This window comes from Callionymus lyra, chromosome 7 (assembly GCF_982586985.1).
Source record: "Callionymus lyra chromosome 7, fCalLyr1.hap1.1, whole genome shotgun sequence".
In the NCBI taxonomy this organism is placed as follows: Eukaryota; Metazoa; Chordata; class Actinopteri; order Syngnathiformes; family Callionymidae; genus Callionymus; species Callionymus lyra.
The window spans coordinates 28391335-28408027 of record NC_141824.1 but is presented as its reverse complement, the minus strand read 5'-3'; the positions used below and the strand labels follow the sequence as shown (position 1 = coordinate 28408027).

The 16693-nt window shown below is 38.1% G+C and overlaps 1 protein-coding gene across 3 annotated transcripts in view; it reads right to left on the bottom strand.

Moving 5' to 3' along the window:
- Nucleotides 1-16693, bottom strand: part of LOC148076031 (membrane-associated phosphatidylinositol transfer protein 3-like) — a 102833-nt gene that overhangs the window by 33861 nt on the left and 52279 nt on the right. For all 3 annotated transcript variants that reach the window (XM_087795255.1, XM_087795256.1, XM_087795257.1), the window contains exons 4-5: nt 7281-7351; nt 6940-7160 (exon numbers count right to left, since the gene is read on the bottom strand). In XM_087795255.1, coding sequence (XP_087651381.1) covers nt 6940-7160; nt 7281-7351 — 292 coding nt within the window. The remainder of the gene's footprint in view (nt 1-6939; nt 7161-7280; nt 7352-16693) is intronic.

Below are 16693 nucleotides of genomic sequence, written 5' to 3'. Positions count from 1 at the left end.
CAATCTAACCAGCTACACACCAGACAATTAAATCCTTCTAAAACAACATAGTGATTAGCAGAATCTTCGGAACCTCAAAAGCTTCATAAATATTCAGGTGACTCCTTGCGACCCTGAAGGATTCACGAGTCACAACGACGGGAACAGTAAGTCAACACCTGCTTCACTGTTCGACACAGCAGGTAATTATTTACAATGCATAATTCTCAGCTACGCAAGTGTTAGTATTCATCACCATGAAGAGGCCAGTGGAGTATTTACAATCCCTGCGAGTGACTTGTGCTGCCTGATTGAAGACTGACTCAAGGCTCAGTATTCTCAGTTTGTCCATGTGATATAGCAAAAAAGAGAGACATGAGACTTATATACTTGTTCGAACAGAGTAATTTCACAATGTTGTCCCCTTTTTAAATGACTGATCTGTGGTCAAAGTAAACAGCAGAGGAAATTCGCCAGACCACTTTCACCCTTTACAACTCTCTGAACCAAAGAAAAACGATCTTTAAAAAGTAAACAGCAGCTTGTCCCACGTTGTTCTACAATGTGGCAGCAGATGAAAGTGAGCCACTGGAGGGGAAGATTGCAAAAAAAACACTCGCAGTAAAAACAGTAAAAATTGCACTGTAAAGTGTGTGTTGCTGTGGCCCAGGATCAAGGCACTATCGAGTGGTCTCATCTATTCAATTTCTTGATGCATTCATGGCTAAAGTCAGAGGTTCAGAGTGACGACCACATGAGAAATACAGAGAATATAAACCTGCTCTGCGTATGTTTGAAACATCCAGGCCTTTTCTAGGGCTCAATGCAGTAACTGGAGAATGTTAAACACAGTACAATTAGGTATGTAATGACAACAAAACAAAACAATATTCTGGTACACTTTCAAGAACAGCAATAAACAGTTAAATAAGACCGTATGTCGACAGCTGAAAAACACATTTAATTTCCCTATTGGTGTAATCTTTGATTAATGTTTATCTCTTTGATGCTTTAAAATACAATTAAAAAGAGCCGCAGATCCTTAGACCCCAAACAGATCCCAAGAGTCGGTCTTCATCATCCTTCCTGGTCACATAATCCTTTTCACTCTTTCAGCACTGACCACTGTTCCACTATCTGATGATAACACCTATTATCAAAGAGCAATCATGGTAAATACTTGGTCTTTAGACAGATACAATGCAACAAAAGCAACACCTCTTTACATGTTTTTTTGCCAGAAAAGTTGCATAAAATCACAAATAGAGAAGTCTTGAATCTGTTGCGTGGGTTTATATTCTATCTTATACAAGCAGCTATGAATAGGTGACGCTTTACTTTATTAATAATATATGACTTTTTGTCTTCTGGTGTATGTATATATCTTCTAAGCAATGAACACATCAATTACCATTTGAATCAACAAGCCGGTTGGTCACATGGTGAAAATGTGATTCAGTCCTTCCTGTTTATGAACTATCAATTTTGTTTGTTCATCAAGACTGCTTTAACCCAGGGTAGATACAGATGGCGCCATGACAAGGTGTTGGCAGTGCTTGCAGATATCCTGGAGCAAGAGAGGAGGAGGAAGCAACCAACCAAAGCAAGACCACTGCTGGGCCCCATAACCTTTGTGAAAGAAGGTCAAAGACCTGTTGTCCACAGTCAAGCCAGGCAGAACCTCCTGCAATCAGCACTGCATTTCCCAGAAGCGGGTCTCATCACCACTCTAAGACCAGACATCATCATGTGGTCTCCAGAGGGGAAGAAGATCATCCTGGTGGAGTTGACAGTGCCTTGGGAGGAGGGCTGTGAGGAAGCTGCAGAGAGGAAAAAATCCAAATACCAGCAACTTGTCCAAGACTGCCGGGATAAGGGGTGGAAAGCATAAATGATGACGGTGGAAGTGGGATGTCGAAGGTTCCCAGCTCAATCAGTGTGGGATCTATTGACCAAGGTTGGCCTGAGAGGCCACTTAAGAAAAGCAGCAATTCGCAGGCTGGGAGAAGCGTCTGAAAGAGCCTCCTGTTGGCTCTGGCACAAAAGAGAAAACACAAGCTGGAAGCTTCGGGGAGAGGGGTAGCGACTTGGCCAGTTACTGCAGACCCACCAACTGAAGGGTGTTGTGGTTAAGGGTCGAAACGCCAAGTGAAGGTTGGGGACCACCTGATGACCTCTCTCAGGCTTCACCCATTAGAAATGGGTGTATACTAGCATCCCAGATGTATTATGCAACCGTTTTCAGACTCACAATGAGAGGCAGATCGTGTAACCTTGGCCTCATTTAAAAAAAACAACGCTGCACATATCGCCAACCAAGGATGTGAGTAGGCTCTGTCCACATCTGTGCAGATCATTTATTTGTGTTTGTGGGACAGTTCAACACAAAAATCTCATCTAAACTGGTCGTGAATGTTTATTTGAATTCATTCATCATAATAAAAACAACAGGTTCACTCTCCTCTCTTCTTCTACAATATCCGGTATCTTCATAGTCCTTATGCATCTATAAATCATATCTGGACTGCTTCTGCTGTGGACCAGCCTTTGTTTGTTTATTAATGATGATTCTTCCCTATTTCAAATGTATTTATATCGTGTTGCTTTGCTCAGTGCTGAAAAAAGTTTTTTGTCGGCGTTGAACAGCAGGAGAAGCAATTATAATGTCTTTGAGCTGTTGAGAAAAGATACATTAACAGAAACCTGAGTGTCCAGGTTGAGACGCTTTCTCATAAGAAGAGACACTTATACAATTAATTTCAACCCAAAGCTCATTAGTCGAGTGGCATTAAGAGAAAAATGCTTTCCATGTTACTAAAAGCACAGTGAATCACAGAAAGAAAAATGTTTCTACATAAAAACATGTGTTACTTTTGGAAAAAAAACGCTTTGATGGCTACTTAACACCAGAGAGAGAAATCAGTGATCTTCTAGGTTTTGTGATAATTCCATGATAAAAAAAATCTATTAGAGACTCTGGGGAGAAAAAGACGAGCCTGAATGAGCCAATTAAATCTGAAATCAGCCTCATCTCATGCAGTATAACCTTGAGACTATTATTTTGTCCTCCCGCCCTTCACCATATAATGTCAAACCCTGAAGTCAGTCAGATTCTTGTTTAAGCGCTTCCCGTACTTCTTAATGGCCAAACTATTCACCACTGCTGCATCACTGGGTCTCTTCATTTGAATAATACTGACGAGTTGCTCTAAAAGTCCATGCAGGGGTGACTTCATCTATGGGCTGTTGGGGGACACGGAGTGCTCAGAGTAAATCTATAAAGGTACATGGAGAAAATACAAATTTTACCTCAAGCTGGCAGCAAACTAGCAAATGTCTTGCTTTGAGAGAGTTATGCTTACTTCATTTCCATTGTTAGACCCTCCATTTAATGTTTCAAATGTGTTGACTACTGATGAAATAATTCTATTTTCATGTCCTCTGTGAACTGCAGAGGACAGTTTTTGTTCTGGATTTGTTAGCGTCGTTCTCTTCTTTGGATTTTTTTCTTTCAAATATTTATTATTATCAGTTATTTTTGCTGCTTAAAAAATAGAACTAATGCAAATCCATGAAAGGACTCTCCCGGAAGGCTGCGTTGCACTTAAAATATAATTTATTTCTATTTGTTTACAAGTAAAATGTGTATTGTTTATTTAGAAAAAAACACTATTGCGACACCACTTACAGTTTATAAACAGGATTACTGGACATTGCCCATTGGGCCGTTAACTAAAACAGAACAGTTAATTTGTTTAATCCTGATATTCAAAACAACAAATCTGTTTTAATTGACACCAGGTGGATCTTTAGGGCTCTGACTCAATATACTCAATGGCAAAGAGAGTTGGTTCTAACTAGTAGAGTGCTTGTCCAATTGGGTAAGCCTTCATAAACATGGCTTCCAAGACTGTGAAATGTCAATGAAGATGTAAGTATAAAGTAGTTCAACAGACAAAAATGCCAGATATTTCGAGAAATAGGGTCATTGAGTGAAACAATGAGCAGCCTCATAACTCAAGAACAGCCTCATAAGACAGAAATACGCTTTGGGAATGATTCACCGCGATGCAAGATGCGACGCCCATCTGCCTCAAACTGTGACTGCTTTGGTGTGGGTTGTGTGTTTGGAACAAAATCCCTCATAAATAGAGGGATTACCTAGCTGTACATTGCATTGTTAAAAAGTAAACAACTAAAATGATTAAAAAGGTTCTATATTTCTTGTGTAAAAGTCAAGAAGTTTTATCTTTAAAGGGTCAATGTCAGCTCGATTGCGGACTTTTGCTGTTGAAACAGAAAAACCTATAATGACCCACCGCAGTTGATTTCCAGTGTAATCTTAAGAACATCTATGTTTCTACAGCCCTCGCTGACAGCTTTCTGTCTCTGGGAACCGCTCACAACATGAGGAGTGGAAAACATGAATAATTTTTATTGTATGTTTACATTGAGACACACAGTCACACACACCCACAAGTCCAACAGCATCATTAGAGCTTAATAACAAAGGCATAGCAGCCAGTGTGAGTGTCTATTGTGGGATGTGAATCAATCCCATCGTACAAAATCATGGCAGAATTTCCTGTAATGAGACTTTTTTTTAACAATTCCTACAGTTGTTGAGATTGACTGTCTGAATATTTTATGAATTAATAAGAATACTATGTAAAGTTTTGATTGTATGTATATATAAACAATTATATGTATATTTACCATGGTAATTGTAATATTCATCTTTGCAACGCTATAGTTAAAGTTAAAATGTCTAAAGTTTATAGACATTCAAATCACAGCAGGTGGTTTAATAATAGTATTTAATAGTATAATAATAAAGACATTGTTATTATTCAAACTATTCATGCACACACACACATTAAACATGAATGTGTAATGTTACCTGCATTTTCCATGCATGGATATATGATTATGACTTATTGCTCCATTGACCTCGACACTTTCATGATAGCAGGTGGGCTCCAGCATCTGGTGGCCTGTGCGTGTGTGTTGTCCTGACTACAGTTCCATGGGAGCTTGTTATGTTTAATAATTCAGAAGAGAGACCTCCAGCGCTCTCATTGGTTTGTTTCCCATCTCCTCCTCACATCTGTTAACGCCAAATCACACATGCAAAGTGACAGCGTAGTCTCACCTTGACTGCCAACACGTTCAGTCATCCACGCCGATTAGTGAGAATCATAGCTAAGTGATGCAGTCAAATACAAAAGGCCAGTATACTAAGTATGAAAAGAAAACATCAGTTCCACTTCAGCAGCTCGAATTTAAAGAAGTTCCTCCTTCCATGCAATGAATCAATTGCTGCTTTTATAAAGATAAGCCTCCAATAAACATCTGCAATAAATGCTTGCCAAGAGTGCTTATTTGAGATAAATGAATATTTTATGCATACCAAGCACCCTGCAGAATTAAAACCACAAACAAATACAAAGGCCTTTAACAATTCCTTACAAGAAAACTATCACTAGCATAACCAACTATTTTATTAGACAACTCTAATCAACTGTTCTAAAATGCAGCATCTAATGTCACATTCAAATGATTCGTTTAGTCAAAGACTATTGCGCCAGTAATTAACACTTCCTATCTTTGTGATGCTTGGAAATAAATTTTAGATCAAAAACCTCCCCTGAGACATCTGTATTATTTCAATAACAAGTTAATGACTGAATAACTTGCACCAAATACAAACTTTTTTATCATCGTACAACCCTTTATGTTCAAAACCCTGACATCAACCGTCCATCCCAGGATACACAGGTTTCTATGATCATTTTTGATATCGCCAGCACATTTTGGGATGATGTTGTAACAAATATGAAGAGGGTGACCAAAAACAAATAAGCTATAACAAAGATAAAGAACAAAGATAAAGAACTCACTAACTAATGATACTTTATGTAATCCACTAGATTTACTAAAGCGACAAATGTTATGGAATCTTTGGGACCAACATCGTTTTATTTGAATGTATTCAACATTCATTGCCATCACTCGTCTATGCTTTGTTTCATATCACTTTTCACAGCCATCAACAAATTATTTTCTGAAAGCAATCGAAACCAGCAGATGGTGGAAATGAATCAGGGCAACAACAACAGTTTTCATCTCTACTGTTCCAAGATGCATGAGAAAGTTTTTCCATCTGGGGTGTCTTTAAGAACATGGAGAGAAGCAACACTTTCCCAGACAGAGATAATAGATTGAAAAGTCATTATATTATATATATATTAAATCCATTTATTTTATGACTCTATTCCACAAACAAAGACAACAGCAAGAAGAGAGGTTTCATGACATCAGCAAACATTTGTGTTATTACCAAGACCACTTGTTCACCTTCTCAGTCTTTGTCTGATTATTTTCGTCAATAACCATGATAATTTGTTGAAATATTAATGACTAATAAATACTAGAACGTGTTTTGCAAACAAATACAATTCACAGAAACACACAGACTTTTTGAATAACATTTAACTTAATACATAATAACGTTGTAGGATTTCATCTTCCTTTCACAGCTTCCTTTTATCAAACACTGTACTTGAACTCTTAAAAAAAGACTTATTCTGCAAGTGCATAGAAATAGAGCAAAAATAATGATTTGCATGACTCAGTTAAAACCTCAAAGTGTAAAATGTCTCCAAGAGTTGATCTCAGAAATAACAATGATGTGTTTTATATACTAAGATGATGGTGAATATAGTTCACATCCGACTGTCAGCAGGGAAACAAGTGCAGTATTAGTGTCAGCTTCAGAAAAGACTGATACAACTACCAGAGATCAGCTTTAAATCAAGATGTATTTCCTAATTAAAAATAATTTATCCTAAATTTCAGTTGCAGCCATCAATTTGTGGGTTGAATGTGGCACCAAAACCACAGAGAATGTTCTAGAAGTAACACGCGACAAATAAGTTAATGAAACACTCCGGGACTCACTTGGACACCAGAGAAAAGGCTTCGGCGCACACAGCAGGACATGGCACGAGTTTTATCATCACGTGCTCAGCGGCGGCCTGGAAGTGTGCCTGTGTGACCTTGTCCAGCACAGATGCCAGGGTGGCCACATCGCCGGCCTTTGTGCTCGGGTCTCCGACGGCTGTGTCGAGGATGTTGCCCCCGTGAACCACCAGGAGCAGCACATGGGTCTGACATTTCCGCTGAAGGAAAAAAGATATCAAGACATAAATTAAAGGTTTATAACACACTCCCAAGTTATTTCTGTTTGCCTGGGTTCAGGTCCATCAAGGGTCAGTTTAGGGCTCAAGACTGTGACTCACCTCAGTGTCCTCCAGTCCTTCGATGCTGCTCTGTGGAATACAGCGCTTACTGCCGAGCTGGTAGAGACCCTCTGTGGGGGGAATGACAAGAAACACGTTTTTGAATACAGACTATGTTTTCAGAAGTTATTGTCAGAATAAAGAAGCTGAACTTCTATATGGACACCAAAGTTCACTCTTCTAGACAGCCAATATTGAAATTAACTTTCGACCATTCAAAAGCACAAAAAAAGAAAATTTGTCTATGACGCAGCAATCACCGGCCCCTGGCCAAACAGAATCTTTTGAACGCAGTGTCATCTTATTCCTGTGCTTCTCCCTCTCTAGCTTGTTTCTCTGCTGGCATGGCACGGAGTTTGGCTGGCTCCTTGTTTTTTTGGCCTTCCTGTCTGGGACAGGCTGTCAAGGGAGGATCTCACAGACTCGTGCACTGTCAGCTCTGTTCTTCTGTGCTCCCTGCCCACAAACCGCCTGCTTGTCTAAAACATACCCACACACACAAGGGATGCAACATACTGCACTATTTTGGTCGCTAAGTAACAACAAGTCAACAGGGAAAATGTTATTTTTCTACTGAATGAAATACCACAGGGGATGATTCTTTGAAACTTTAACCAGGATGTTCAAAACATCCAATACATTAACTACTTTGAGCACTCAACACAAACTTAACAGTTTTATAGCCTATATTTTTGTCTTTTAGCATCAGACTGGGAAAAATATGTGTCTCTTATACTCTCAACTACCAAAGTCAGCTTACAGGCTGGAAAAAAACAATGGGAGCTAAGATTTATGCTCACAAACCCATGTTTGTTGATCAGTTTTCTAGGTCTATATGTTTGACAAAGGACGGCGTAAGATCGACAGACAGATCAGTGCAGTGTCTCCAGTAAAATAATGCTGCTTCGGTCTGTCAAGATGGCTACAGAGGCAGTAACTGACATGGATAAAAGAGGCTGCAAGAGACGAGGAACATGAGGTACACCTCAGGGTCAGAATCTGAGCTACAACAAGAACCTTCTTTGGCACTCATTTAAGTTGAGTGTTGAATTAAATGTGTGATCGAGTTTTTTCCTTTTTATTTCAGTTTTGTTCAATTGTTTTTGGTTTATTTGGGGTAGAAGGATTAATAAAATTTGAAAAATGGCTAAATTGGTTGAGTTTCCTTAATGCATATGTTCCTATACTATAGATTCTCCTGTCATACAAATGATGAAAGTAAATGCACAGATTCATACTTAAAATAAGAAACCTTATTTTTCCTTAATCAACTGTAGTCTTATTTCAACTGTATAGTGTCTTGAGATAACTTTGTTATGATATGACACTTTAAATAAAATTGAATTGAATTGAATTGAATTATGACTAACAAAGTGGAAATGTATCAGCCAAAAATAAACCATTGTTTTAAAAATGTTTATAAAACACTCTATTTCAAACGTCAAACAGATAATGACCAGGAGATTGATTCTTTTATCTTTAATAAAGATACAAAGCTAAAATGAACAAAATTAGAAGCTTATACCAAAAATAAAAGAGAAAGAACTTCCATCTGCAGTAACAAGGTTTATAGAAGGGAAATCTCTGGTGACACATGGATTTACCACAAGATGGTGTAAAATAATACAGGACAAGCTAATTACAACACTCCTGAGAACATTTAACTGTATTTTAGATTAGAAAATTGTAACTCACTCATGGAGCGTGGTAATCATTTCATTCATTCCCAAGGTGTGAAAAGATAACATGATGTATGGTAAGTACCGTCTAGTAAGAGTAACATTGATTTTAAATTCTTCATCTCCATACGGTCAAAAAGAATTGAAACCTGAACTAATCCATGAGGATCAATCAGGTTTCGTTTGACATATACACATTCAGTCAGCATCAGAATAGCATTGCACATAAGTAGACAATTGTAACCCAGGCGAAATTAGCCTTAGGTTAATAAATAGTTAATAAATTAGAATAAATAAATACATGAAATTCATCATTTAAATAAGTTACATTACTGACATTAAAACATCTAAAAATGGATAATTACGATTTAAAACATTATTTCATGGCGTGGTATTTTGTTGTTTTTCATTGGTTAAGAGGTTGATATCCATTAGCGAATCCCAGTGCTGATAGTTGGTGATGCGGAATCAAATCCAGGAAGTGAGAGCAGGTGCACTCGCTCGTGTAGAACTCCGGAGAAGAAAACGTTAAGAAAAGAGCAGAGACGTGTTTTGACGATTTATGTTCCTATTGCAAGTGTTTTATTTACCTTTCTGTCTATGTCGATAGACTGTGGTTTTGTTTACCGTTTTAGTTTTGAGTCATTGACGAAATTCGCGGAGGAAAAGTTTTTATTTTGAAGATCACGCACCCAGCGCGTGCTCATGAACAGTGGATGGCGAGCTAACCCAACTAGGAGCTACGACTGAACTGTATGTTTTTGACGTTGGAAGAGACACTTTTCTCTCGTGTTTTGGGAGAGTGGACATCGCGTTCCCGTTGTTTAAGTTTTTCCCCCCTTTCCCTGCCGAGGAATACTCTCCAGGACCGCGGTAAGACTGTTCCGGTTTAAACCGCATTTTCCCCTCTGGATTACGTGAACAGTGCGTGGACTGCTTCGTGCTGTTGTGTGGAAGGGTAACGGTTTCCCTTTTACCTGCTAACGGACTGTTTAGCACTAAAAACTGATTGAATAGACACTTGAACAGTTTATTATTTTATGTTTCATACTATGGTGCATATTTTGAATGTTTTGAACTGAAATGTTGATTGCAACTGCATTTTCTCATGTGGGTTTTGTGAGATGCCCTGTGGTTCATGGTTGTAATACTTGAAAGAAACTAGTTATGTCAAAATAACTTCAAACTTACTGGATAACAATTCAAACTAGAATACAAAAGAGCTCTGAAATAATAACTAGACTACTGAAACTAACTAAGGTTAAGTTAACTAGAGACTGAAGGATTCAAAAAGGTTTCTTAATCTAAAAGGTAACTGAGTAAAACTCAGGTTCTTCATTTTGCATTTATGCGAATGTTTGTTTTCCTATGTTGTATGTATGTCATGTCTGTAAATGTCTAAAGAATCCATTTTCTAACTAATATTTTCATTCTCATTAGATAAAGCCGGCAATCTAAACTAAACTTTTGGTCTGTGGTGTTTTCTCTTGTCAATCATTATTTTAGCCAATTTACTGCTCTTCCTACGAACCTAGTTTCTAGTCCCACAACAACTCACTATTAATATTTGTAGTAACTGCTACACTATCCCAAATAAATAAACACTGATCCTGAGCGTGAAAAAGGAATTTGACTCTGTAAGATGGTCATTCCTATATACATTTTGTCACAATTTGAAATTCATTAAACAAATGATTGTTTGAAGAACCAACTGTTAGGATTAAAGTTAATGGAGATTTAACTATTCTGGTTCACCCTGGAAAGAGGAACAAGACAGGGCCATGTTCATAGAACCTCTGGTACAAGGGATCAGACAAAGGGCATAAAAGGGATACTAATGAATGTAGGGGAGACCTTACTTTATTTACAGATTGTTGATCATAACACAACCAACTCGGACAATCCTCAAAGTGATGAAGTTATGATGCTTAAAAGATAAGATATTTTATCAGTGTACCAAATTAATGCGTGGAGATTTAGAGGGTACATACGAGCAAACCACTGGCATAGCCTTTGGAGCTGCACTGGAATCAAAGCTTTTGAGGCAAGGATCCAACTCACAAAAAAAATGTTGGTATTAATCTTTCCCTTCAAAATATAGCAAGGTTAGAAAACTTGAACAGCGGAGACCAGAAATAAATTTGCATGCTTTAAATATATTGATATTAAAAAGTAGTTAAAAGTTGAATCGCCCTCTACTGAGGAAGCTTTACTAGTTTTTCAATAGGATGGAGAAGTTGTCATTTGCACTTGGAACTGAAAAGGAAAAGTTTGACAAGATATGAACCTTCAATGAATAAAATTATCAGGCCAATAGTCTGTCAAACCTTGGGCGATGAAAGAGCTAGGGATAACACACGTCTCATTGTCAGAACAAATGTGTTGGCTGGTGATTTGCTGCGTTCAGCAGTAGTAAGGAAAGATTGTTACAAGACTTTGACACGCTCACTTCTCTTCATCATGTTGTACAGTGGCTCACGCTTTGGGCAAAGCATATTTTCTTTTATTACACAAACCTTATCTTCTAGCCTCTGATTGTTGATTATTATCTGTCGACATCATTTCTCTCATCCTCACATAGGTCTAGTTCAGGTTTTTAAGAAGCTTAGTGGTATTTATTTAATTTGCTGCTGAGCTCTTTCTCAGATACTGACCTAACCTCTGCAGGACCTCTGGGACTGTAAAATACCAAACGTCCACTCGTGTTGAGCCCGGTCAGCCAGATTCAAACACGGATCTCTCTGTCTGGGTTAGTCATCATCGGAGCCAAAGTAAGAGTAAATTGACCACGGTGACATAGAAGATGAAAGTCCTACACAGGGACAGTTGATGAGGAAATATGAAATATTGATCTATTGATCTGTGTAAAGATCCACATTGTGAGTCACTATGTTTGTGCAGCTATGATGTACAATGTCATTCTCTGGGAAGCGGACATGCAGCATCACAGTCTGACTCCATCTGTTTTCATTTTTACTTGCCGCAATATTTCCTAGCTTAGGTTTCACCCACTCAGATACCCATTTACATTCATCATCTCCAGCCGAGCACCAGATTGCTCTCTACCAACAATCACTCTGACCCTTGCAAATTGAAATCGACAAAGTTTCCTTCAGTTATAAAATATACATAAATGTTCTCTAACATTGTATAAAGATGGCCTTAAAGTTGAGAAGTTATCTTAGAAAATATTGAATATGACATATGCACACAGACCAGTTATGCATGTAGTGATGCATGACATGACAATATTATATTTGGAGGAATAAACCAAGTTGACCATCTGACAAAACAGTCCTAGAATGACCCAAATGTAACTGTCTACTGTCAGGATGAAAAAAACCTCTATCAGACCCCTTCAACTCATTCAGAACTGTGAAGCTCCCCTACTCCTCCAGGATCTTATTCACATTGCCTCTATACTGCCCCAGGAACCCCTTAATGGTCCTTTCAAATAATGGTATTTTCCTTTACTTATACGAACTTTAATTTTAGGTTGTTTGTCAATTAATTTAAGAGTACGCTGTTATCATTTTTTAGAAAAACACCAAATTGTTACAAACAATGATATTTTCCTTTTCTTACTCAACTTTTCATATTTTAGAGTTTAAATAAGTTTAGAGGATTAAAACAATTAAATAAATACACAATTAAATACATTTTTATAACCTACATGGTAAAAATATTTGAATTTTAACAACAATTGTTTGGACCACACCAAGAGTTACACTTATGCCAACTAGGTTTGAGCTAACAGGTAATTTAGTATTTTGTGCACCTTTCAATGGCATTTGTATGTGTTATTGTGTACATCTAGTTGCTGCAAATGACTTGAAAAGGAGTCATAATCTGCTATTGCAGAACCACAACTTATGACAAACCTTTTGACCTTGAACAAGTTAACAAGCACCATTACATGACGCACCAACACGGTCAGAAACACACATATGTTGCGTTCATCACCATCCTGACAGTCCTGACTGCACCACAACACCTCCCACACATATAAACAACAAATGCTGATAAGCTGAGCACACCCAATTGCAGAGTGGACACTGGACAGTTCTTTTCTTCAAATAAGTGTTCAATAATTTGAAGTGAGTGGACAACACAGCGTGGGATTGATTAGAGAGCATAAGTGCTTTGAAGTTGTACTTGATGGAAAAACAACAGACGTCCAGGATTTCAGTTTAACAGGCCGTTCTTTGTCTTGAACTGTTTTTCTGACCTAGTAATCACTTGAAAGGAGTTTAGCTTTAATTTTTAAACAGCTTTTCGGAGAGCACATGAATCCAACCTTACAATTACTGATCAGTCCACTTTAACGCACACACAACATTTGCTCCCAACACCCTTTTAAACTAATGTTCTTGACTCAGTCTGCTCAAGCAAAGTTGATGCTATGCCCAAAAAACTCCCAAAGGTTCATCTCTGTTTTAAGTGGACTGATAATGTGTCTCATAAACAGAGGGTTTGATAAACTCCCTGCTGGAGCAACAGCTACAGGCATTACTGTAATGACATCAGATTTAATGAGCAACACTTAAGAAGCTATTGACACAGTTCCTCTGTCGAGAACAACCAAGCAGCTTCCACCCACTCCAACAGAACATAAACACCATAAGCGCAGAGTAAACATCTTTGTTGGATCAATGAAAGTGTAACGATCAGCCATGGAGGAGCCGAGAGGCCATGTTTGTCTTAAATATTCACTTATCCATCAAGCATTGCAGTATTACAGTAATTACGTGACGTGATCTCTTCAGAGTGCAACATTATAAACACACCTAGTCACACCTTAGGCTATAAGAGAAAAGCTGGGATGGAGTGTGATGAACATGCTTTAACATAAACAAAAATATTTTCAACTGTTTCTCGAGAGCTAATGGCTTTTAAACAAGTACCCTGCTTAAATACCTACTTTAATGACTTTAATGATCTAGCATGTTTTCATTTAGGGTCATAACAGAGTTATCCACTAAAAACAAAACCCGGGAAAAGTAATGCCTGTTCTAATGTGGCCATAGTAAAACTGTAAAACTGTGGAAATTGTATTCAGTAACATTTATTTATACTTTTTTATATTTCATCTGTCTTGTTGAACTCTAAAATTGGTCACAAGCTTCTCAAACATCCATACGTCCAAAAAAAAAGAAAAAAATAAGAAGAACTTCTGTCAATGATTGGGTTTTTATAGCTGGTTTGGTATGAAGTTCCTAATCTAATATTTCTTCAAGTATTCTTCCTAGTGCTTAAAATACATGTCAATGAGCCAAACTAAAATAAAACTTTCCAATGACCACCATAAACATACTCTTGCTTATGTCTTTGTCAAATACAACACCTAGGTTTCTCAGGCTCAGTTTGACAGATTGACCTAATTCACAAAAGTACTGACTCAACCCTGGAACCTTATCATCAGGAGCAATAACCAGAGTTTCAGTTTTGTCCACATTTAGCTGCAAAGTTTTTATACTTAGCCATTGTTTGATTTCTAGCAAACACTTGACTAAACTGTTCAGCCTCCGGGGCTCAGTTGGATCAAAAGAGCAGTAGAGGTGGATTTCATCAGCAAAAATGTGGTAAGAAACATCAGGAAATCTCTGAATGATTTTACCCAGGGAAATCAAGTACCTCAAAAAGAATAAAGGACCCAGAACAGAACCTTGAGGGACTCCACACAACAGATCCGCCGATTCAGACCTCATTTGATTGGCAGATACACTGAAACCAGAAAGGTATGACAAGAACCACTGTAACAAAGACCCAGACAGTCCCACTTCATCCCTCAGTCTACTCAGCTTGACACTTTCAGTTAGGCTCTCTCTGAAGAGCGATGTTTGCGGAAGCCAGACTGAACCTTCTCATGGTTGTCGCTCTGATCCAGGAACAATGACAGCTGCTCAGACACCACCTTCTCCAAGATCTTGGACAAGAAAGGGAGCTTAGAAATAGGCCTGAAATTACTCATTCAGTCGGGTCTAAGCCTGGCTTTTTGAGCAAAGGCTTCACAATGCCATGTTTAAATGCATTGGAAAACAAAACCCTGTGGAAAGGGAGAGGTTCACCATATTGGTAACCCAGGGGCCAATTACATCAAACACTTTGATGAAGAGCCTACAAATATCACCCAAAGATACAGCACTGAAGGAAGACCAAGAGGAGGAGACACGCTCAGTTACAGCAGGGGTTCCACACAAAGGGGGAGAGATTTTCTCTTTGATCAATTTAATTTTGTCAATGAAAAATCTCAACAATGCATTGCTGTCAGCTTCACAGAAGATTTGAGGAGCAGGAGACACAAGAGAATTAATCATTTCAAACAAACTTTGGCGTTTAACAAGGGGGATAAACAAGACAAGAATATGATCACTCAGATGGACATTACGTACACATTAGAAATGTCCAGGCCAAAAGTAAAAACTAAGTCTAAAATGTGGCCTTTTTGATGAGTGGGTTCAGAAACATGTTGTACAAAATTAAAGGCTTTTGTTAAAGCTAAAAGTTATTAAGCAGAGAAAGATGTGATCTCATCAACATGAAGATTAAAGTCTCCAAGAATAAGAACAGATTCCATTTGAATAATGAACAATAAGAAGTCACTGAAGTCTTTCAAGAACACAGTCGCAGGACCAGACGGACGGTAGATTTACACAAAATAGAAAGGTCTTGTAGAACCAACCAAGATAATCTGAGACTCAAAAGAAGTGAATTCCTGTGTCTGAATCGCTTTGCAAGAACAACTCTCTCTAGAAACAACAGCCAAACCTCCCCCACAACCAGATAGGCAGTGCTTCCCCAGGACAGCGCAGCCTAGTGGACAGAGTTTGTTCAGATGAATAAACTTTTCCTATCTCTGCCAAGTCTCAGACAGACATAATAAAACCATTTTTCCTCATGTGAAGAGATCATTCAGAAAAAAGGAATGCGAGTGAAGTCCTCCATCGACTTTCTGATGTTAAAAGAAACATCGCGATCGTAGATCCGTGATGCTTTAGTGATATGAGCATAATAACAGGACATGTAGTTGTTAAAACGACTGTTTTTGGCAAATATTACTGGAGCTCACGTTCGTAGCAGCCGCTCAAAGGATAAAAGAGAGGAAGCGGAAGAGAAAAATGTCAAAGTAATCCAGTGGTAACTTATTTATCCGGCTAAATATCAAGTGCAAAGCTAAAATAAATTTTTTTGAATGTGTTAAGGTGACTTGAGGTCGATTAACTAACGCAAAAGGTGAATGTTTTATCAAAGGTAAAACTGTGCAACAATGTCATTCAATTAGGCCGGGGCATCACTCGTTCGGCTATAATTTAGCACAAATACGCAACTAAGTTACACATTGTTATTCATGCTCATACTCACTGAAAAATATACCTTTTGAGTCAGACATGGCAAGGCACATGCACCAGGCAGATGAGATGAGATTTAGGGCCCTTTGAATGGAGTCCAGCTCTGTTCTTTTCCAAGAGCCCTATATTTATTGTTTAAGCTTTATAGTCAATGTAAAGATGATGAGATTCATAAGATAAAGAATTGCGGACAACTTTACAAATGCCCTGCTCCATTTTGGACGTTAAAACATGGTAAACTTCACAAGCAACAAAGTTTGTTTTGCTTTAGTACTGTTTGTCTCAGTCTCAAAAATTAAAACCTGATGAAGTCTGTTTAACAGCAACATCTCTCCACTTATTCTACAAGGTGCAGTCTAAAGGTGTGGCAATGTTGCTCAAGATG